General features: G+C 38.9%; 2 protein-coding genes across 6 annotated transcripts; both read left to right on the forward strand.

The window, feature by feature from the left end:
• The first annotated feature begins 9 nt into the window (after positions 1–9).
• On the forward strand, positions 10–13443 carry LOC117426841 (transcobalamin-2-like). 2 transcript variants are annotated; one of them, XM_059033315.1, is made up of 10 exons: positions 11–552; positions 626–703; positions 3644–3833; positions 5638–5801; positions 6743–6895; positions 7742–7920; positions 8938–9112; positions 11385–11571; positions 12826–12947; positions 13277–13443. In XM_059033315.1, the coding sequence occupies exons 2-10, from the start codon at positions 637–639 to the stop codon at positions 13336–13338; spliced, it is 1299 nt and encodes a 432-aa protein (XP_058889298.1). In that variant the 5' UTR covers positions 11–552; positions 626–636; the 3' UTR covers positions 13339–13443. The 2 variants fall into 2 exon arrangements, with proteins under 2 accessions (XP_058889299.1, XP_058889298.1); XM_059033316.1 differs by lacking the exons at positions 12826–12947; positions 13277–13443 and adding an exon at positions 11906–12819 and having other exon boundaries at positions 10–552.
• Positions 13444–14113: 670 nt separating this feature from the next.
• LOC117426842 (solute carrier family 35 member E4-like) lies at positions 14114–22376 on the forward strand. 4 transcript variants are annotated; one of them, XM_034925532.2, is made up of 4 exons: positions 14735–15545; positions 15913–16032; positions 16471–17066; positions 20809–22376. In XM_034925532.2, exons 2-4 carry the CDS (start codon positions 15998–16000, stop codon positions 21246–21248), a joined length of 1071 nt encoding a protein of 356 aa, XP_034781423.1. In that variant the 5' UTR covers positions 14735–15545; positions 15913–15997; the 3' UTR covers positions 21249–22376. The 4 variants fall into 4 exon arrangements, with proteins under 4 accessions (XP_058889300.1, XP_034781423.1, XP_034781425.1 ...); XM_059033317.1 differs by lacking the exons at positions 14735–15545; positions 15913–16032 and adding an exon at positions 14114–14713; XM_034925534.2 differs by lacking the exon at positions 15913–16032 and having other exon boundaries at positions 14737–15545.
• The last annotated feature ends 1425 nt before the right edge of the window (positions 22377–23801 follow it).

The following is a 23801-nucleotide window of genomic DNA, read 5'->3' on the forward strand; positions in this document are numbered from 1 at the left end:
GTTCTCTCAGGCTCAGACCATTTTTAGCGAAACGGAAACATGACAGTCGCTAAAAAATAAAATGTAGCAGAGCAGTTTTCAGTCAAGAAGCCACAGTTTTTATACTCATAACAACGTCCTGCTTCAGGTAGCGTCATGCCGACGCTGTGTAAAGCTACAAAACGTCACTACATGTACCCCATTAGAGATTCCATTTACATTAAATCAAGCGAGGGCAGGTCCAGTCACACAACAGCCTTTTCAATGTTCTTCTTCAACGTCCCCCTATATCCTGATAGAGCTGTCATTCGCCAGGCACGATTGTGTTTGTCATGTGACTGCGACAGTGCGAGAGGGACTATACCAAACTGCAGACTTTTGCAAAGTATAACACGGATTCTTATCGAAAGTGACTTTTGTCGGGTACCTTGAGTTTACATGTTGTTAACCTTTTTAGCGTGAGGACTGTCTGTACTGTGGTCACAAACAGCTTGATTACATACATGTACCGTGCTAGCTACATTCTCACAGTCTTAACAACGTCGTAAAACAGACAGTACAACTAAAGCCTTGGTAAGTGTTTTCGCCGTGCTTACTATATATTCTGTGGATTTACCTTTTTAAAACAGTTTGTCTTTTGAAACAGGTCATATCAAAATGGATTGGACGTTTTTGGCACTGGTTGTGCTTGGGGTTTTCTCCATTGTCTCTGGAAAGATATGTGGTAAGATTAAACATTTTAAAATCTAATATGTGTACTACTTGTTTAAATGCTTATGTGTTCTTTGTTTAGAATGACCAGAGTCAGTAGAACATCTATAGGCAGTCGTTTTTTGGGGTTTCTTTACCACTACAAATTCTACTGCCAGTAAGAAACCCCCACAAAAAATGCTGACACTAAAATCAGGTCTGAAGAATGAGATGTATATTATTAGCCTTAAGTTTAGAGAACGGGAAATGAGTAGGGAAAGGGAAATGGGTAGATAAATCAGCTGTCTTAGTGCCAGTAAAAATCCTACTTGCACTGTCCTAACTTTTTGTCATTTGCTTACTCGATATGAACATTCACAAAGGACCTGGATTTAATAAGCATGTATTTTATATATATATATATATATATATATATATATACAGTCATTTAGTAACTGAATGCTACTTGACTATTAACACAGCCAACCTGTCAGTTATTATTATTATTTATTTCTTAGCAGACACCCTTATCCAGGGCGACTTACAATTGTTACAAGATATCACATTATTTTTTACATACAATTACATGACTTTTTTACACTATTTTTACATACAATTACTCATTTATACAGCTGGGTTTTTACTGGAGCAATCTAGGTAAAGTACCTTGCTCAAGGGTACAGCAGCAGTGCCCCCCACCTGGGATTGAACCCATGACCCTCCAGTCAAGAGTCCAGAGCCCTAACCACTACTCCACACTGCTGCCCACTAATCCATCTGTGATAATGCAAGTCAAGCCGAAAGACCTGAAACCTTCAGTCTTGGTCAATTGAAAAAGATATATGCTTTTTTCTTGAGTTTAAGACAGTGGAACTAGGACTAGCTTTCTGTATAGTTAGGGCTCAAAGAGGTAACTAGTCCCTTAATAGTCAAACTCATGTTGTAATTGTAAAGCAGTGTTATTCCAATAGTTTATACAACCACACTTTGTGGGGAAGCAATTCAAAGGGTGATCAGAATGCTTAGTTATCTAGTCAAACCTGTAGAATACAAATAGAAGGCGGCTATGATATACACTGTTGAGACCGCACTTAGAAAAATACGTCCAGTTCTGGTCCCCGCAATACAAAAAGGACACAGTGGCCCTGGAGAGAGTCCAGTGAAAAGCAGTCAGGATCTACAGGGATGAGTTTGGAAGGTTGAGGGAAAGAAATCTATTTAGTTTGGAACAAAGACAAATTAGGGGGAACTTTATTGAAGTCTTAGTTGACAAAGTTAACCCGAACCAATATTTTAAGCATCGCACAGGACCAGCGGACACAGTTGGAAATGAAGTGGAGATTGAGTTCAGTATGCTGAATGGCTTCCTCCTGTTTGTGCGCTAAAGCACAAAAATTGAATTATAAGCTCCTGTAAAATATGGTGTTTCATTGTCATTATTGTCATTAAAAAGTGATTTTAAAATATCTGTTTTGATTCCTGAGCTATAAGCTCAGTGAATAACACTTCAGTGTAAATTGAACATTACAGTGGGGACTGTGCAGTTTTTGAAAGCTATTTTTTTCTTTAAGAAAACCAATTATGTGAACTTGGCACTGGAGCATAAGCTTATTCAAGTGCTAAGTATTGCCACTTCTCTGCTGATGACCTGCGTGAACCTTGTGATCATGCGGTTAAGTCATGTGCAAAATAATATAAGAGTGAGCAGCGACAAATAATACTTTCTTCCTTTTTATTTTTTTACTGTCCCCTTATCCTTGTATGAGTTTTGTTATCATTCTAAGCAGCTACTCAAATGTTGCAACAGACCTGTGTGAAGGTAATTGGGCTCAGAGTTCAGGGGCTGCTCTTAGGTTTAAGTTCCTTGCCATAGACATGCATGTAGGCTAGATCAGTCAGTGGTTTATATTAGCAGGTTCCAGCGCCATCTAGTGCACAGCTGTATTTTGCCAGCAACAAAAAGAACCTTAATCCAAAGTGGCAGATCACTGGATGATACTGGCTTCTATAAAGAGAGTTGGCTGATCTAGTTACATGTTTCTATGGAAACACCCTAACCCACTATTTTAGTAATGCAGAAAGAACCACTCAAGCATGAATAGAAAACATCATAAAAAGAGAAGGAGGCAGTAAAACAATATTTAAGAAAGTACCACAGCGCCACCTACTAACCTAAAACATCTATGCGGCTGTGTCTGGTATATTGAGGTCTACATGTCATTCCGAGCTATTCCATGTTTTACTGTGAGCTTGAATAGCCAAAGTGTATATATAAGAAGCATGAGAGTCTAATTAGGCTCATAATAAAACCTGGAATGGTTCAAACTGCAGTGCAGCCCCAGTGATTAATTGAGTGACCTGCCCTGGCTGTCTCTGTAATCAGAATAGTTTAGTGTTCTACTTTTGTCACAGGTCAGTCTGACACTGCACTCACTGTCCCTGTACTTTGCTCTTGTTTATGCCTGGGGATGTGTGAGATGTAAAGTCATGCACCAGTAAATCAGAAAAGGATCAGCACATTTTAAAGGACGGCTCTGATTTAAAAAAAAAAAAGGTGCAGAGATCAGAGTTGCTGAACAAAGTTGCAGTGTTAGCATCCAATGCAAGTTTGTCACCACTAGTTATAATGCTGGATTCGTTTTAATAATGCTGGATTCGTTTTTACTGTACTTCTGAATGGTACTTAGACAGTACAAACATATTAACTCAGCAGTCATTTAGTAGTTGATTTTGGTAAGCATAGTCACACAGACTGTCAATACAGAAAACCTCACTAAATTTTTAAAATATAAAATGTGGCTCTTTCAAAACTGCACATTTGAGACCTATAGAGTGAATGGAAGTTCACAGCAGGTGAGATTTATGGTATTCTTTTGTTGGCTCCAATCTTGTGTGTGTGTGTGTTAACAGTGAGGTTTCAGTATTGTGAATGTATTATCACGATTCTTCAAAGGTCTTCATTGTTTGTTGTCAGAGGTTCCGAGTGGAAACGCAAACCTGATCACATCCCTCAACAAGAAGCTGCTGAGGTCTGTGGAGGACGAGTCAGAGGAGCCCAACCCCAGCGTGTACCTCGGCCTGCGCCTCTCCAGTACACACAGCCTGAGCCTGGAGCTGGAGTACCTGGCCAAGCTGCAGACCACGCTGGAGCCCAGCCTGAAGAGGTAGCCTCTGTTAGGTTCAGCAGTGCGTATTTTATGGGGGTCATAGCTATGAAATTATTCCTTAATATATCTGGGACTTCCATTCGACATGTACAGCTATGGACAAATCTTTTTCATCACCTAGAATTTTAGGATTGAGACATAAAATATATATATATATATATATATATATGTTTTAATTTAACATTTAACATCAATTAGGAAGCTGGGTGGTCCAGTGGTTAAAGAAAAGGGCTTGTAACCAGGAGGTCCTCGGCTCAAATCCCACCTCAGCCACTGACTCACTGTGTGATAAAGGCGTCTGCTAAATAAATAAATAATAATAACATCATGGAAATCAAAGAAACTACAAAATGATATTGTAAAAAGTCTGCCGTAGCCATAATAACAGTACAACATTTCATGTTAAATTTTGAAATGTCGCATTTTTCAATTTGTCATAACATTATTCAGCAGGTTTCATGCAACTTTATGAAGCAAAGTTTGTTAATTCTATAGGGTGATGCACAACTTTTGGCTATAGCTGTAGAGCTCACATGTTCAGTTTTGAAAAATGTTCTAGCATTGAAATGTTTTTGCTTATGATTGTAAGTCGCCCTGGATAAGGGCGTCTGCTAAGAAATAAATAATAATAATAATAATAATGTCTGAAAGCTCTTAGTTTGCAATCCTCACTATCAAGTGTTACTGTTTCACTTCACAAGTCATTTGGCCTCAGCGATTTCAAAAGCTTGTCACTTTCTGCAAATCTTGTCAGCAGCAAGCAGGTGCCTAGTTTGTTTTGTAATAAAATGCAAATACATGTTTTTTTTAAGATAAGGTCCACTGAGCTTATTTAACAAGCAGTATTGACTGCAAGTGAATGTTTATCAGAATGTTATGACTATATTTCCCCAACAGATGGCAGCACATCCTCTAATATAGAATGGTGGGGAACAAGAATTAAAAATAACCTGTTATATGTAGCACACTTTTATATAACTGAGGTGTCCGTAATAATGTATATACACTTCCCATAGCCCTGTTGCATGTCATTGTCATAATTTCAGACAGCAGTTAAAACAGACTTTGATAGAAAGCGGATCGCAGGTGCTCAGTTGGCAGGTGCTTCTGTATCCCAACCTGCACAGATTACTGATGTTTAACAGGCGCTATACTGGAGAATAAAGCTTCCAATTTCCACATCAAACTTAGTATTAACAATTGCAGGTGGTAATCACGAGGAACTGTCATGGATCCCTGTGTGTAATACTATCAAATGATCATTAATAATGGACTATTTAGAATGAGTTCATACCAACTTTAAATCACATTTATTCTTCACAGACTACAAGTAGCTATGTAGTAGCCTTTGTAAATTGTATGGCTTGTGTTTAAATTTGTTTTGAATTTTGCAACTTCCTGAAAAACCTGTATAATAAGAATGATGTTGCTTTTCTCTAACCTGCCCTACCTATAATTTCAACCCCTACCAAAATATTTCTTGATGCACTATGCTTATATTTGTTTCTCATATTACTACAATAAAACCTGAAACAGAAAGCTCTGAATAAGTGTAATAGGAAATCAATGTATCTCCATCTGTCATTACTAGAAAGTGGGGAACAGTTTGGAGTGTCGCTGTACCACAGGGTCAATTTATATTTGAAGAGTTTGCTGTTAGGGAAATGGAAACCAGGCAATGCATGGCCACATATGTTTTAAGGCCAAAACCTTAGGGTTTTCCCAGTTGGCAGGAATATGCATGCACTAAGACATCCGGAATGAATGTTTGTTTAATAAAGTGTTGTTTTGTCTTGCACAGCTCCCTGTCTCAACACAAGCCTCAGCCAATCACCGGCCTGCTGGCTCTGCATGCCTTAGCACTGCGAGCTGCGTGTGCAGACCCCATCACAGCCACTCTCACCGACAAGACGGTTCTGCAGCATCTCAAGCAACAGCTGCACCACGAGAAGGAACACATTGCCAGTAAACTGCACTTTTTCAAAACAACGACTTTTTATTGATAGTTATTTAGAGTCTGGGATTATAGTCCTTTTAGATTGTCATGTAATATTCTAGAACGCAGTATCAGTGTTGGTAGGTCTGGAAAGGAGTAGAGCATTGGAAAGCATTATATTTTATTGTTGCATTGCTATAGAATCTAGCACTGTCAGCATGTAAAGGAGGCTCTGTGGTCCAGTGGTTAAAGAAAAGGGCTTGTAACCAGGAGGTCCCTGGTTCAAATCCCACCTCAGCCACTAATTCATTGTGTGACCCTGAGCAAGTCACAACCTCCTTGTGCTCAGTCTTTCGGGTGAGACGTAATTGTAAGTGACTCTGCAGCTGATGGATAGTTCGCACACCCTAGTCTCTGTCAGTCGCCTTGGATAAAGGCGTCTGCTAAATAAACAAATAATAATAATAATAATAATAATAATAATGTAAAGTGTCTATTAAAGTGGAGATTCCTTCTATTCAAAACTTCATAACTATAAAACTATTATTCGTGCAAAAAAAAAAAAACCCTTAAATTTCAATGACAAACATTTCTACTAGAACTAATTTTATATTGTATAACATTGAACCTACAGTATTACTATTCAGAGTCCCATAGGACATTTTCCATGCTGGACTCTGGGACTATAACTTAATACCAAGTTATTTAATAAACATCATATCATTTGGGAGCTCTGTGTGCTTCATATTTTATCATCAAATACTGGAATGGAAGAATACAATTATGCAAGCATTAAATATGGAACACAAAAAAGAATAATAAGAAAAACAGTCCTGATATGAGATTGTTGGCATATTGCTAGACTTTACAATGAATCGTATGTGTTAATAATAAAGCACTTGACGACACTGCTCGGGTGAAAGGTGCTATTCAAGTCTGTTTCATTCCTTTTCTTCCCCTTACATCTCAGATTCCAATAGACCGTTAACCAACTACTACCAGTACAGCCTGGGAGTGCTGTCTCTGTGTGTGAATGGAGTGCGACTCAATCCCCACGTCATCCACAAACTCACTGAGGCCCAGAAGCACAGTGCATTCCTACACAAAGACTCTGCCAGCGTGGGTAAGAAGCTCCTAATGTTTACTGTGACAGCTTCACTGAAGGCTTGGAAACTGCTTTGAAACACAAACTGTGCACCTGCTTGGTAGAGCTGTAACTGTCCCATTACACTTTTTTAGGATATTTGCTATAATTATGAATGCAATACTGTGTTTTTAACTTTTTGATAAGTGTATTTTGTGGTAGAATGGAAAGGGTTTATAAAATTGAATAACGCTCTTAACCACGTGCCATCCATGGTATTTAGTTTCCAATTCATCACAACATTGAAACTTATCCTGAAAAAGTTTAAGCCCAGCAAAGTTTATAGCAACATGCTGAAGACAACAGACCAGTACCCCACAAGGGATTTTTGCATCATCGATGGACCTCTCAGAACTACATTTCCCATCATCCATCTCAGTTACATATGTGAGCAGGAGGATGATGGGAAATGTAGTTCGGAGAGGTCCATGCGGGTACATGGGAAGCCATCTTGAGGCAGGGAATGCAATTAAAAAGTTTAAGAAAGTGGTCAAAATGTAAAAAAAAAAAAATTTAAACAATACACACACCTTACGTAAACAGTTGTAGCAACACATGGGAACACGCAACACAATAAAATAAAAAGGTCCTTATGTACCCTTTAAGGAGGTAGTTCTAGAATGATGCCGCCCCCTTTCGTTTCCTAGTTTTTCTTTTTTTCACTGAATTATCTCCCTGTACAAGGATGGAAATAAGACTCGCATTGCAGGTTTATCCACTCCATAAACTCATACTAAAACCAGGAATGGATCACACTGCTACACAATGGGAGTGGTATTTCCATCCCTGCTGCATGTTATTTACATATTGTTTTGTTTTTGTCAGACACTGAGGCAATGGCAGGGCTGGCGTTTCAGTGTTTGAAAGACTCTGCAGAGCTTTACGATGCCCGGCTGAACGAGCATGTCCAGCACGCTCTGGGAGCAGTGAAAGCAGAGCTGGTGAAAGCCCAGGATGAGAAAGGGCTCATCGGGAATGTGTTTAGTACCCCACTCGCGGTTCAGGTCAGTGGTCGTGGGATTGCAATCGATTTGAACAGCTTCACTGCCAAGATCACTAGAACTGCACCCCAGGGTCACTAGCTCTGAGAAAACTCTGATATGACAAATACAAAGACAAAGCCGCCACATGGTGGGTTATGATGCATTGCACTGCAGTGGGATTCACTGTCTAACTTCTGTTGGGATACCAAGACTGTAGATCCTACAATATACGTCATTATGTGAGTACTTTTAAAACCACAGTACAGCCTTCAGACAGTACTATAAATGTACCTTAAATTGTGCAAGGCACAGCCATGTGGTGTGCAGAGTGGGTCATGTTTGCGTTTTGGCTGTGCAAATTCTCTGATCTTCACTGGGGATTCCACATAATGCCTCACATTGGCTCTAGTGCTGCCGCAGGTTAGGAAGATAAAATCAACAAGGGTCATTTCTCCTCACTATATTACAGTGGACCCTGCTGCTCATCCGGTTTCCTAGTAACAGACTGATTCCAGAACTTTGTCAAGCTTAAAGGATCCCATTGATGCAGCATCACCAATGTGGCTAGCAAACTCATTCCTTACCCTCAACACTCTCATAAAAAGGAAAGGTTCAGTAAAATAATTAAGAACATTTAATTTGAAACTACCGTACGTACATTACATACAACTACATCCAAGCATTTTAGAATCTCAGAACATTATTTTTAGAATCTAAGAGGAAAGAACTCCAGTACAGTGATTTGAAATATTTTTGACTCGCTTTTTCAATCTTACAAGATATTCCCCACAAGATCAACATCAGACCCTATGTGACCAGAATGAGGCAGCGTGTACATTTTACACTGTTATAAATGTAACTTTTTAAAACTATTAATGACTTTGTGGCAATGGTACATTAGAAAAGACTACAATACAATGCATACAAAATACAATGACAAGACTTCATCAAAGGCAATAAAAAGGTCAAATTAATTTTATAAACAGTACAATTAAACTAAGCTGCTGATTTTCATCCTTTGATTTGCATATATCCCAGGCTCTGTTGGCTATGAATTCTGCAGCTTCTCAGTGCTCTACAGCAGTGGAAACTTTGGTGACTGAGATGAGTCTGGGGACCTTTCACAACCCAATGGCTATATCCCAACTACTCCCAGTGCTCCATCAAAAGACCTATCTAGACATTAGCAAAATGGACTGCACTGGAGAGGACGGTGAGCAATCTAAACTGGAGATGCCATTGATGTTTACTGCTTTATTTTCATTGTGCTTTCAAGTGCTCTTTCAACCCCCTCTATGCATGGCTTTCTGTAAATTTGGAAATACTACACTATAGATTTATTATCAAAAGGGTCAATGACAAACCCTCAAAAGACAGCCTCCGTATAGCCCCAGATTGTGATCAATAAACAATGTCCTTTTCATTGCAGTTGGACAAGCGATTCTCTAGATATATGCAAAACTCTTAAATGGCATACGGAAAGAAAACAGCTTTCATATGCCCTGAGATTAATATACATTATACACCAATGGAATTGACTGCAACACTTACTTTGAAAGGGATTCTAAGTCAGGCTGTCTTACAGTACCATCTCTGTACAAAATGGGTGTATCCTGCAGTAAATTCAACGTCATAAAGGCTGTACTTTTTAAACCACAGCCACTGAATGCTCTTTTAAAATAGCAGTCTAATAAATATATATATATATATATATATATATATATATATATATATATATATATATATATATATATATATATGTACTATATACTGTGCAAACGTTTCAGGCAGGTGTGAAAAAATGCTGTAAAGTAAGAATGCTTTCAAAAATAGACATGTTAATAGATTATATTTATCAATTAACTAAATGCAAAGTGAGTGAACAGAAGAAAAATCTAAATCAAATCCATATTTGGTGTGACCACCCTTTGCCTTCAAAACAGCATCAATTCTTCTAGGTACACTTGCACAAAGTCAGGAATTTTGTAGGCATATAGTCAGGTGTATGATTAAACAATTATACCAAACAGGTGCTAATGATCATCAATTCAATATTAACTGAAACAGAAACAGCTGTGTAGGAGGAATAAAACTGGGTGAGGAACAGCCAAACTCAGCTAACAAGGTGAGGTTGCTGAAGACCGTTTACTGTCAAAAGTCATACACCATGGCAAGACTGAGCACAGCAACAAGACACAAGGTAGTTATACTGCATCAGCAAGGTCTCTCCCAGGCAGAAATTTCAAGGCAGACAGGGGTTTCCAGATGTGCTGTCCAAGCTCTTTTGAAGAAGCACAAAGAAACGGGCAACGTTGAGGACCGTAGACGCAGTGGTCGGCCAAGGAAACTTACTGCAGCAGATGAAAGACACATCATGCTTACTTCCTTTCGCAATCGGAAGATGTCCAGCAGTGCCATCAGCTCAGAATTGGCAGAAAACAGTGGGACCCTGGTACACCCATCTACAGTCCGGAGAAGTCTGGTCAGAAGTGGCCTTCAGGGAAGACTTGCGGCCAAAAAGCCATACCTCCGACGTGGAAACAAGGCCAAGCGACTGAACTATGCACGAAAACACAGGAACTGGGGTGCAGAAAAAATGGCAGCAGGTGCTCTGTACTGATGAATCAAAATTTGAAATATTTGGCTGTAGCAGAAGGCAGTTTGTTCGCCGAAGGGCTGGACAGCGGTACACGAATGAGTGTCTGCAGGCAACAGTGAAGCATGGTGGAGGTTCCTTGCAAGTTTGGGGCTGCATTTCTGCAAATGGAGTTGGGGATTTGGTCAGAATTAATGGTTTCCTCAATGCTGAGAAGTACAGGCAGATACTTATCCATCAGGCAATACCATCAGGGAGGCATCTGATTGGCCCCAAATTTATTCTGCAGCATGACGACCCCAAACATACAGCGAAAGTCATTAAGAACTATCTTCAGCGTAAAGAAGAACAAGGAGTCTTGGAAGTGATGGTATGGCCCCCACAGAGCCCTGATCTCAACATCATCGAGTCTGTCTGGGATTACATGTAGAGAGAGAAGCAACTGAGGCTGCCTAAATCCACAGAAGAACTGTGGTTAGTTCTCCAAGATGTTTGGGCCAACCTACCTGCCGAGTTCCTTCAAAAACTGTGTGCAAGTGTACCTAGAAGAATTGATGCTGTTTTGAAGGCAAAGGGTGGTCACATCAAATATTGATTTGATGTAGATTTTTCTTCTATTCACTCACTTTGCATTTTGTTAATTGATAAATATAAACTATTAACATGACTATTTTTGAAAGCATTCTTACTTTACAGCATTTTTTCACACCTGCCTAAAACTTTTGCACAGTACTGTATATATAGTTTTTAAATATTAAAAATAAAAACTCTCATTCCTGATCGTATCTGGATACTGCTCTGGTACTCTGATTTGACATCCATCTTAACCAGCCCTAAAGTTCTTGCTAAAGAAGGCCCTTGTGTCTTGTGTGTGTCTCTGTTGTAACAGACAGCCTGGTGCTGGAGCCGAGGCCCCCTGCTGGTGACCTGCCCCCTGAGAAGGTGATGGTGCGTGTAGTGGTGGAGAGTTCAGAAGTCGGGCCTGCGATCTACAAGGGGCGAGTGAGGGTCCCCAAGGGCTCGTCCCTGCACGACGCACTGAAGGAGATGAAGAGACAGAAACCACAGGAGTTCTCGTAAGAACCACCAGCCTGGCTGTGTGCAATGCCTTAGTGACATGAATTGAAATGTAGTTAGTGCATTTTGTGTTCACTCTCCTCTAGTTCACGGTGCAGTTTACTGTACTTTGTGTCAATAGAGGTGCATCGCACATAGAGGATATACAGTACCATGAATGTTCATGAGGTACTGTAGTTATTATTATTATTTTCTTAGCAGACGCCCTTATCCAGGGCGACTTACAATTGTTACAAGATATCACATTATTTTTACATACAATTACATTATTTTTTACGCATTATTTTTACATACAATTACCCATTTATACAGCTGGGTTTTTACTTTATCTAGGTAAAGTACCTTGCTCGAGGGTACAGCAGCAGTGTCCCCCACCTGGGATTGAACCCACAACCCTCCGGTCAAGAATCCAGAGCCCTAACCACTACTCCACACTGCTGTCCTTGAATGAGGAGGGATGAATAACGCACAAGCCCCCAAACCAAATTACTTTCCTTAGATCAAGCTCCTCATTTGCATTAGCAACGTGGTGTAATTTGCAACAGGGTCGTTTGATTTGAATAAATGCAAAATTATACACTCGGCTCCTCTGAATATGAAAAAAGTTATTAAATGTTAGATTTCAACGTGTCTGTTTTGGGGCTTCTCAGTATGCTATTAGCTGGCCTCCAGGGAGATTAAATGCTATTAAAAAGTACCTTCATTTGTACCCACATCTTGTTACAAGGCATCAAACATTTAGCACCCAAAGGTAGAATTACACCTTGTGTGGAACACATTAGTTAAATTACACCTGGGTAACTTTTAATCCCAGATGTCCTATTAATATTGCATACATTCAATGAGAAAGTCTAGACATGCAGGGGAATCATGTAATCTGTAAGACTTATCATGGGACTGACCATGATCATTTTACTAACGCATTTAGTTTTAAAAAACATACTGGATATGTGATGGGGGGATTTCCAAACTCTAGAGCAAACTTTCTTGGTCCAAGCCCCCAATCCTGACTGAGGATAGTCTCTTATCATAAAATAAACTATTCTGAACAGCCTTACACAGTTAGTCTTTAATTGATTACTAGTTGGAAAGAGAACGATGATAGCAGTTTATCATGGAGCTGATTATAAAGCTAAGAGAAAAGGTGTGGCACAGCACCAAAACCAAGCAAGTAGAAAATGCAATGATACATGCTGATGTCAGCTGTTTTTATTCTCTGGTAAAATACTGAATTCATTATTTTTACACTGCAGGTTTGAGACAGTGGATAGCCTATGGGGTCCTTACTTGACCACTGTGTTGGGAGTGATGACCCAGCAGGCAAACCAGACCTACTGGCAGCTCATCAAGTCTCCAGACACACCTCTGATAGAAGGTGAGGACAAAAAAGGAAAGAAGTCATTAGTCACTCGCTCAAGCTGAGAGGGTCCCAAACTACGGAAACCTGGAGATTATGAATAAAAAACAAATCTGAAGCATGGGACAATATGTAGCACTTGATCGCTGATAATTTGAAAAGCGATACCCAACCGGTGTACTGTATTATACAAAAGCTGCATCTCCCTGTTTTTGGTCACAATGGGTATAGGAGCATAGCTAACATTTTTATAGACTGGCTGCCCATAGTGGCCCTACAGCCCTATTGACAGTGTTGTGGCGGGTGTTTCTCATTTTTTATGACTGTTTTTTTTTTTTCTGTTGCAGGCATTGCAGATTATAAAATTGAACACGGAGACACTTTCATTTTAAGAAAAAGCAAGTGGTAGTTTGGACAATGAGCTGTTGCCTTCATCACCATTTCACCACATGATTATTAAAACTTTCACATTCACTTGTAATGAGTGTAATTAATACACGGATAACAAACAGAATGTATCGCTGTGTACTTTATTCAATTCCACATTTATTTGCGTATGATACAATTAATCTGACACATTTGAGGCCTAATATTGTTCACCTCATTTTTATATACTCACTGCTTAAAAGAAAAGACATGCAATTGGTAAATGTCTGTTGTTTTCATTTGAAGCATACCTAAGCCATTATCATTTTGGTATATTACCCTGAAGAAACTCCTTCAGCAGAATTACTAGCTATTGTCACACAATGGTTTTGGAACACATATTGCACAGTGGTCCTGATACTCCGTACACTGTTTAGTATTAACATTGGATAAAGAGTGAGTATTGTCCATTGTAGTGCTACTAATTTGCTAAGAGGTATGCAACACAATGCTATGTTAAATAAGCCATCTCACAGATTGTATTACATTGTATAACATTGCTAGCAATGCTGAGTTTGCGTATGTGGGACGTTTGTATGCAAATACATACTGGTAGAGTCTGCAGACAGCATTGTAAATTTGAATTTAAACAAATGTGGGAAGGGGGCAACATAAACAGGTTGTTTGTTGTGTGTAAAATATACTCTGTTTCAACCTGCATCTACCAAACAAATGATGTACATGGTGCTGAAATGATTTGCAAAACAACTGCAGAAAGACGTTTTGCAGTTCAGGCTGATATGAATAATCCATGTTATCATTAAGCAGTCACTCCCTGTGCTTTGCATTTGCTAAAGGGCCATAACTAGGGTTAGAGTAGAACTTAGGTAAAGTAAGATTATAAAGAGAAAAACCAAGATTGATGTTGATCCCTTTTATTGAACCAGCAAAACAAGTCACTTCATAGTCGTTTGCATTTTAAAAGGAACTGGATACTAACTAGAACACATCGCCACTACTGTTCAAAATGGGTGGAAATGTGAGTAATACTGTACTGTACCACAGATGCTTCGGGGTATTGGTTTTCTGGTCTGATTTTAGTACAGCTCACTAACAAAGATAAAGCAAATGTGAATTGTGATTTACTCTGATTTGTGGGAATGCACTATTACATTAACTTTACCATCTGAATTTCGGTAATGTATTTGCGATTCTGAAGATGTCGAAAGGAAAATTATGTACGGTACTCTTCCTAAGCGCCGCCCATCCACCCGCCTCCCCGTAACAAGTGACAACCAGCCCAAGATTGTTACTGTTAGCAACAGTCATCAGCCATAGCAACAAGCTGAGTGACGAATTTTGCAAATCCAGGGATAAACGCCTGTCCCTGTGCGGGCGTGTGGCAAAAGGATAAATAGGTAGGTGATGCAATTTGACTGAGAGGAGTAAAATGAGATATATATAAATTAGCGATATATTTTATTTACATTTGTCAGGAAGAGCATTTTCATAGCCACATTTTAATCAGATGTATGTGGTGTTATTTTACTTGTAATACTTTGTACTACTGCTACAAAATATACTTAATATTTAAGCGATTTGCAAACTACGTGAGGCAGATTACACGTTATCAACTAGATTTGATTATATTTTCCATGTAGAACAACTGTTTTTTTTAAACTATTATCTTAATTAAAACGCAGTATTCTTTCAAATAACACTAAGCAGTAAACGTGTCTGTCGTCCTGTTTTTTTTTTTTTTTCTTTTAAAGCTAAAACGAAATCTGTTTTTTATTTCTAAATCTACGCGTTTGTAGGTTCACATTATATCTGTCTCAAAACAGAACTGGTCTACATTTGGGATCTGACGTTTGTCACGTTGTGATTCTGTGTAGAGAGCGAAAACAAACAGACGGTGCGTGGGGTTTAATTACTGGACTTCCCCTTTAATGTGTTTATATCAGGAAATAAACTATTCATTCGTCGCACGGATACGACTCGCAGCGGTAATGATTTTAGGCGTGGCGAGCTGTCAAAAAGGTCCAGTCAGAATGTGCAACTCAGCGATGAGCAAGCAATGAATGAGGGGCCGTTCGGTCTACCTACTCTAAAATTATTCAGAGCAAACACCACGGCCAGCACATAAAGAATACACAACTAGATGTAAGGTCATTCATTGTTGCTTGAAGATTTTTTTTTTGTGATACCACTGCAGACCGTGTTACAAATTTTGAGGCATTTAACACTAACGTAAGTATTTTTTGTCATTATTATTATTATTATTATTATTATTATTATTATTATTATTATTATTATTATTTATTTCTTAGCAGACGCCCTTATCCAGGGCGAATTACAGTCGTAAACAAAAATACATTTCAAGAATCTCAGTACAAGTATTAATACAATTAAAAGCAAGATAAAATACAATGACTTCGCTTCTAGCAAGTACAAGTATATGACAAAATACGATTCAAGAGTCATATTTATAGTATACAGTCTGCTTTTTATTTTCTGTTAGTTTAAATGCTGTAATTGTAATTTACTTGATTGAAAATACACGCATCATTATAGTGATTGTTGTATTAAATTAAAGGCGTCGTAAATGTATCCACAGAAATAATGAAGAATGGGATTATTCTGAATGCAGCGTTAAACATACCATTGTTTTGGTCCTTGACGCAGTGCTCTGCTCAGGTCACATGATTTCAATGAAGAACGCTCTTTCACTGTTTAGGTTTGTGACAAAGCTTTGCTAAAAATGTTAGTTGCATTATACTATTTTTTTTAGGAATTAGAATTTTACAAACCAGACACACGCAGAGTAAACTCGTGATGTTTTGTTTTCACCGGCAATGGAGTAGAGCGTGTCTTAATACTCTAGTCGTGCAGAGGCTAAGCGAAGTAAGTTACCCACGATTGCAACATCCTATAACTGCACACAACACATGTTAAAAAGGCGTGGACGCCTCTGTGTTTACATTCTTAGCAACAGACAGTTTGTACTAAAAGCCCTAAAATCAAGGGGTGTAACTTATTTGAATCTGAGAACCAGTTTCTAACAGTCTTAAGGAAAGAATTAACATTACCTCAGAATCTACACCAGACAGAGGAAAGCGGTCCGATTTTTAAGGGATAGTAAGTTTGTCTCTTAAAAAATGTGTTTATGTTTCAGAAAAAAAGATGACTCGAACATGACATCAACTGATGGGTTCTTAAAGTGTGGAAAGGCACGGGCTGGGAGGACGCCAAAGGAAATGCTCCATCTCCTGACTGCTGTTTTTGTATGGCTTGTAACCGGCACTACAATATCAAGCTTAAACAAATGGATATTCGCAGTGTACAATTTCAGGTATCCTCTCTTATTATCATCCCTGCATATGCTCACAGCTGTTATCATTGATTATGGACTGATCAAGCTGAGATTCGTGAAGCAGAGGGGCAGCGACTGTGATCTCAGTGCCAACGCCAAGTTCAAGATTTTTATGTTAAGTTTAACTTTCTGTGCCAGTATCGCCTTTGGGAACATTGGGCTGAATTATGTTCAGCTGTCCTTTGCACAGATGATCTACACCACCACCCCACTGTTTACCCTCGCCATCTCTACACTCGTTCTTGGAAAGCAGCATCATATACTGAAGTACACGGCTATGATGCCAATTTGCCTGGGAGCCTCTTTCAGCATCATGGGAGAAGTGCAGTTCCATCCGAAGGGGTGTTTCTTTGTCTGTGCGGCTACAATGCTACGAGGTGTCAAATCCATTCAACAAAGTAAGTGGTATTTATACAGCGTTGGCTTTCCTGTTGCTCTGTTTTACACTATTACAGGGTGACCTTTGACTGCTTTTTCCATAGTTTCTCTTTTCTTCCCCTTGTTTCGTAAGAAATGAGGTATTGTTGGGTGTCCAATTAGTTTACATTCATCTGTACCATGCAAGTCGTTTCTGTTGCAGGCACACACCTTCTCTCCTGCCTAGTGCCACTCTGTGAAATAAAAAGCGTTACTATTTTAACAAGGACTTATAACATATTTTACAATTCAACTTACCAAGCCTTTTTAAAAAAAAAACAAAAAAAACAAGAAATATGTTAAATACCTAATTATTTGCCCCAGGCTCACAGAATCTTGTCCTAAATCAAGAGATCTAAAACAAAAGCTTGTTCTATCTGTACTGCAAAAGGAATGGGAGGGAGGGGGTTTACAGATTGTGATGTCCTGAATGACTTTTCTCAAAGCTAGTGTTACCCTTAAACACTATAACCACTGTCAGTAAAGGCATTCTCTTGCTACTCCAGTCTTTGCATTTATAATAGGATATAAATGACTACTTAATTTTAGTCATTTCTGTTACAGCTCAGAAAACTGTTTTACTGTCTTCATTGAAGAAACGAGGACCCCTTTGCTCTGTTTGTGTGTGTGCGCCAGACTTCACCAGACTTTCAGCATACACTCCTAGCCTGTTGGATCTTATGTCCAACCTGTACCCTTTCAGTCTGTAGTGGAATAGAGGTGGAGTTGCCTGCCCTCTACTATAAAGTTTGATGAGATCACATTTCAGAGATGTGCCTACTGTTTTTTAATCTGCCTTTACTTTGATCCCAAACACAAATGAGTGCTGTGTGGTCCAGAATTACCAAATAGCATGTACATGCTGTCTCCATGGTGACCTACCAACACAGTACTGAAGTGTCATGCCTTGGAGTTTTAGTAATTCCTCAAACTCCTATAAATCGCATGACTGTGCACGATGTCATATTCCTGGTAATATTGTTAGATCTGGTTTCAGTACTATAACAATACGCTATGTCCTTTGCGGGACCTGGGGTCATAAATGTGGTCTTGTCACACAGATTTTCAATCAAGGATTTGCTGTGCATACAGGAATAGACTGTTGGTGTAGAATTGGATATGTGCACTTATGGATTAACTCAAGCCTATATTTTATTGTAGAAGACATCCTCTGATAATTGTATCCTGTAGCATTAGGATTTGGGAAATGAAGGATACATAGCTGCAGATATCAAATTGATTCCCACACAGACCTGTTTTATGTATGTGCTAGCTGGGGCATGTGACAGGTGCTGCCTGACGTATGCAGCTTGCTGCTGTCTAAGAAAGGAATTGTAACATTGCAATGCACAAGAGTTGAGGTTCATATTGAAGAGTAAGCCACTGTACATCATGATCATTTTGAACATGGATTAAACTATTTCTCATCTGTAGGCCCTGGCAACCATGGAAGAAAAATAGGGTTACACTTTAAAATAATATCTGCAAATTCCAATGAATCCTGTGGATTAGCTGGCTGTTTTTAAATGGCTTCAGAACTAAAAAAAAAACAATTACAAAATAACTACAAAACACAAGTTATTGCTGATAGAGACCGGAGACCAAAATGCAATCTGAAAGGTCTACAGGAGGCTAGGGAAAAAGTCTTGAAATTCAAGTCAGTTGTTGTGTTCACCATGTAGAGTGTGCCAGACAGCCTGATTTACAGACAGACACAGACGGATGATCAGTGCACAAGGGCCCACATTTTGAAGGACACTAAAATAACATTGAATTTCCAGTGAACTCTGAAAGTATGTACAGGCTATTAGTTCAAGAGCGATGTAATGCTTCTAAAATACCGTACAAGTATTACATTACTGTACATGTTGGCGTGCTTAAATTACAGGGTTATTATCTGTCTAGTAAGCTGTAGTAAAAAAAAAAAAAAATCAAAAGACTCCCTCATCTGAGCCTTCTCAAATAGGAAGTGACTGTGACAGGCTCCTTGTAAACACTTTTTGGCAAAAACAGTGACACGAGGGTAGTGCTATTTAAGAAGCAGAATATTAATAGACATTCTGGTAACTGAATATGAAGTGACTGATTGGGAGGGGGATGTTTCCTGTCCCTAGAGGGTGCTGATACTCGTAATTACCTTTGCGAAAAACTGTATGTCAGCAGGTATTAAGTAAATCAAAAAACAAACCTGTTTGTGAATGTATTGAATTCAAAACAAGAAGAGCTGACCTTTACAACTGAGTTTTAAAAGCCAATTGGAAGTGAATTTTCCTCTCATCCATACTGCCTTACTGAGGCTGTAAACTGAACAAAATGTTTAGCAAAACTAGCAACGGATTGTGGAAACAGGGATTTGTATTTCTTTGTCGGGTTTAATCAGAGAGAACTCCTTGCCCAGGACTACAATCCCACAATTCACTGCAAACATTTTTGCGCATTTCTAAGGAAACTAAGGAAATTAAAAATTGAATATCAAAAAGCTAAAGAAAGGTGACAAGTAATCGCTTATCGAATATAAATGTATTTTTAGTTTGTTTGATCACGACAGGTTCTATGTGTAATAGCAGTGCCGGATTGGTATTGATTAAGTGTGTAACCGAGGGGCCGCATTGCTTTGTGTTGAGTAATTAACACTCCATTTAATTAATACCCAACAACTTCCAATGTCTTCAAGGTAAGAGTATCAGCACACCCCTACCTGTCACTATAGGCCGTTTACAGTAGATGGAGCTACTGTCGTAAACCATTGATTTATATAAATGATTGTAGAAATTGAACTCCAATAGCTTTATGTATTTGCATAGTGAAGGGGGCGTCTGTTGGCTCTATATAATGGCTTTATTCATTTAGTTAAATTTAGAGTGGAAAGTTCTGTGGTGTCAAACGTCCTGAATACATTGTATACATTCCACAAATCTTTTCTTTATGTAAGTTATATATAAACCAGTGCATTCACATAAAGGGGGCCCTTATAAATCATGTAATAATAATGAGAGATTATCAGGCTAGCCACCCTGAAACATCTGTCGGAGATTAGGTGTATAGTGGTTCAAAATCAAGGCAGTTATCGAGTTGGGGATAGACAGACCAGACTGATCAGCGGACTCTATTTTTTGAGTAAAGACATTAAAATAGATACATCTCCCTTTTGAAAATGTCAGTCACAATGGAAAGCCATCAGACTAGACTGACTTTAATAGTTAATTTGGCAGGTGCTTCTGTATTACAAATACTGATGCAGAGTGACACAGTAGTTCAATCTAATATTGAGTACAAATCAAAGGTTGTAAAATCCACTGGTGATACAACAGTACCAAAAGGACATTGTGGCCTTGGAGAGAGTCCAGCGAAGATCAACCAAACTAATCCCGGGGATTGAGCTATGAAGACTGAGGGAACTGAATTTATTTAGCCTACAGCAAATAAGAATTAGGGGGGGGGGAACTTGATTGCAGACTTTAAAATCCTTAAACAAATTACCAAAGTAAGCCAATATTCTAAGCACAGCACTGAAACTGGGACTTTAGGACAGTTGGAACTTAAGTGGAGACCGATTTAGGATAGAGGGTAGGAGACACTTCTTTACACAGAGAGTGGTGAGGGGATGGAATAGGTTACCTAGCCATACTGTTGACACTGAATCTTTGGTATCCTTTAAGGTTTTGTGATCAACCAGCTAAATGGAACTGTTAGTAAATGTTCTCATCTTTTCTTTGTTTTCAGGTATTCTCCTCCAAGAGGAAAAGATCAATTCAGTCTTCCTGCTCTACTTGATGGCCATTCCGAGTTTTTGCATCCTCTTCATCGCCGCGCTTGCACTGGAGAACTGGACAGTGCTGGAGGCTCCTATTAAATATGACAGCAGACTGTGGGTGTTCATCCTGCTGAGCTGCCTGGGATCAGTCCTGTACAACCTCGCCAGCTTCTGTGTCCTCACCCTCACCTCAGCCGTTACTCTGCACATCCTGGGCAATTTAAACGTGGTGGGAAACCTGCTTCTCTCGCAGTTCCTGTTTGGCAGCGAACTCTCTGCGCTGAGCTGCACTGGAGTTGTATTGACGCTTTCAGGAATCGTCCTGTATCAGAACACGGACTACATCGCCGAATATTTAGATTCGAGAAAGACGCCGTCCGAGCCAGAGAAGGACTCCAAGACTGAGTGAGGAGACACCCTGAGCGATCAGGGGGGGGGAAGTGTAGAGTGTTTACAGTGTTTCGAGGAGTGGTGTGTTTGTATCACAGACAGCAGCTTTTACATAACCGTTATAAAGAAGGCCTGTTCAAACTAACCTGCCGTAATACTAGTGCCATATATTAAGGTTTCCTTTTTTCCCCAGCTGAAATTGAAATGAATTAACGTAAAACTAAAGGATATAAAACTAGAAGCATCTTTTTTATTTAATGAACTCCTATTTTTTTTTTTTTTTTTAGAGGAGAACATTCCATGTTACAAAATGTGAACCAAACAACTTGAGAGTGCTTAAGAGGCCTTGGATTGTATCACTTACCAGAAGTCAGGTTCTAGTTTTGTGAAATTAACCAACGTTTTTAAAAGAATAGGACTGAATCAAATAATGGAGGAAATACTTTGCAAATACACCACAAAATTTCTAATCCTTTCAGAAAAATAAAATAAATAGTTACAGCTAGAATACTGTAGTAAGGGCTGTTGCAATGACACGCACAAAATATCACCTTGGATTTTCTTGCCAAGACATTTGCACACGGGGTACATTTAAGGCAGCTAGAGTCATACCAGATAGTACCCATTGTGTCATTATTAGTTTGATTCAGTTCTGAGCAGCAGCCAGAAATAATTTTGTTCACAATTTCCAACCCTTGGTAAATATGCATTTTAGCTCCAGTGTTTAAGAAAGGCGGTATCCATATCTGTTTAAGATAGATTTAACTTGAAGGTTTTTAACTGCAAGTTGACATAGCCATTGAGGTAATAAGGTGAAGACTACGAAAGCATTAGCACCTGCTTTGCTACCCAGTATCTCCTTTATAAAACACAGTGCTTTAGCTATCTAGTATTAAAACAAATACTGTCACATAGCATTGCACCAATGGAACTGATGCACATGTTGATGTCATTTACCTGTACATGAAAAGTGATTTTGCACAATATAATTTTTTTTTGTTGAAAAGGCTGCCTTTTGAAATATACTCACATATAACTTGTATTGTATATAACGGTACTGTTGTTGTCATTAGATGTAAATAACTATTTTATTTATATTTATGTATTTTACAAATATGAAGGACTGTATAAATACTGGTTGAAGAAAGATTTGTTGTCTCTGTGTTTCTGTCTATTTTAATTCAAGACACAGGTTTATATAAACGGATGTGTTTTCACTGACCTATTCCCACTGTGTTTTCTTTTTATAAAAGGAGCTCAGTAGATTAATATTGTTATAGGGGAGTGGTAGTTGGATCCAACACTGTTTTGATCCATAAAATAGACCACTTGATCCCTGAGTAGCTCTTGTGGTAAAGCCATGTTCGTGTGGCGTGCATTGTGACTTGTACAGACAGGAGAGCGCTGGTTCCTGCCCTGGCTGGGTGATCACGCCAGCCTTTGCTGGGGATTCCTCAGGGAGTGTTGCATTGGTGGGCAAAAACAAAGGGGACCATTTCTTCTAAACATTCTAAATCGGGGTAAAAAAAAAAAGAGGTAAAAGATTTAAATTGAATGAAATAAAATAACCCCTAAATGTTTTTTTTAAATGGAACTTGCATTGATTCTGATGTGAGAGAATATTTCTAGGCATCCCTGTCTTTTATTCTCAAAATAGCAGCTGAGTGTTTCTCTTACCCTATGTGGGAATGAGGAGGCTGCTTCACGCTATGAGACAAGGTCAGCTATAAATATAGGCTGTAATTCATCTCCAATTACACCTGCAGTGTCCCACAATGATGTTTCATTTGACACTTAATTACATGATTTCTGCCATTCACGTTCTCTGGGATCCCAAATCCCATTGTTCTACAATAACAAAATACTGTACAGTTTCAATAAACACGTCACACAGGCTCCCATTCACAACACAGCCCAGGCTGCTGAGCGATTACTAATTCTGTTCAAGTCGGACTCTCACTGATAGTCCGGTTTTTTGCACCCCTCTAATGAAGCTTTAGCTTTAGAAATGTAAGCCCCCCCCGGAGATGTAAGTAAAACCAACCTGCCACTTATGAGTCCATTCACATGCAAGACATATTCGGAATACTTCAGCCAGCGTTGATGGGAATTACCAAATGGTCTTTTGGAATACTGTATTGTATTACATTTCTTTTTAGAGTACAGTAACAACCTAAACAGGTTGTATTCACAACACAGGCTTATAAAGGAAAAAACAATCCGAAAATGTCAGTTTAGGACTATCACTGTTACCAATCAGCAGGAATAATTCAATCCACTCCTGGATTTTTCAGTTCATTAACCTTGTCTGCTGCTAGGTTTTAGGCATGCAGGGTTGCTCATGTGGTAGATTTTTAAATGCCTGCAATAATTTGAATGTAAAAGTAGCATGCAAACCACGGGGCGTACACAACCATGTCTATTTGACTTTATCGTTAGGATGAAGAAAACAATTGACTGCGCCGAGTTTCTGAACACACACCTGTTTAACATTATTGACTCAAGTGACCAGGTGTTCTGCAAAGAAGCAGGTGATTTGGATCAAGTTTATTCTCGTGTTTCAAAACTATTT

The sequence above is a fragment of the Acipenser ruthenus genome, chromosome 11 (assembly GCF_902713425.1).
Source record: "Acipenser ruthenus chromosome 11, fAciRut3.2 maternal haplotype, whole genome shotgun sequence".
Classification (NCBI taxonomy): domain Eukaryota; kingdom Metazoa; phylum Chordata; class Actinopteri; order Acipenseriformes; family Acipenseridae; genus Acipenser; species Acipenser ruthenus.

Excerpts from the sequence above, each read along its gene's own strand:
- LOC117426841 (XM_059033315.1), top strand. The coding sequence starts at position 637 with ATGGATTGGACGTTTTTGGCACTGGTTGTGCTTGGGGTTTTCTCCATT. Across the intron at positions 5,802-6,742 it reads CGAGAAGGAACACATTGCCA|ATTCCAATAGACCGTTAACC; the intron begins GTAAACTGCACT and ends CTTACATCTCAG. Across the intron at positions 9,113-11,384 it reads GGACTGCACTGGAGAGGACG|ACAGCCTGGTGCTGGAGCCG; the intron begins GTGAGCAATCTA and ends CTGTTGTAACAG.
- LOC117426842 (XM_034925532.2), top strand. The coding sequence starts at position 15,998 with ATGATTTCAATGAAGAACGCTCTTTCACTGTTTAG. Across the intron at positions 16,033-16,470 it reads AACGCTCTTTCACTGTTTAG|AAAAAAAGATGACTCGAACA; the intron begins GTTTGTGACAAA and ends TTTATGTTTCAG. Across the intron at positions 17,067-20,808 it reads TGTCAAATCCATTCAACAAA|GTATTCTCCTCCAAGAGGAA; the intron begins GTAAGTGGTATT and ends CTTTGTTTTCAG.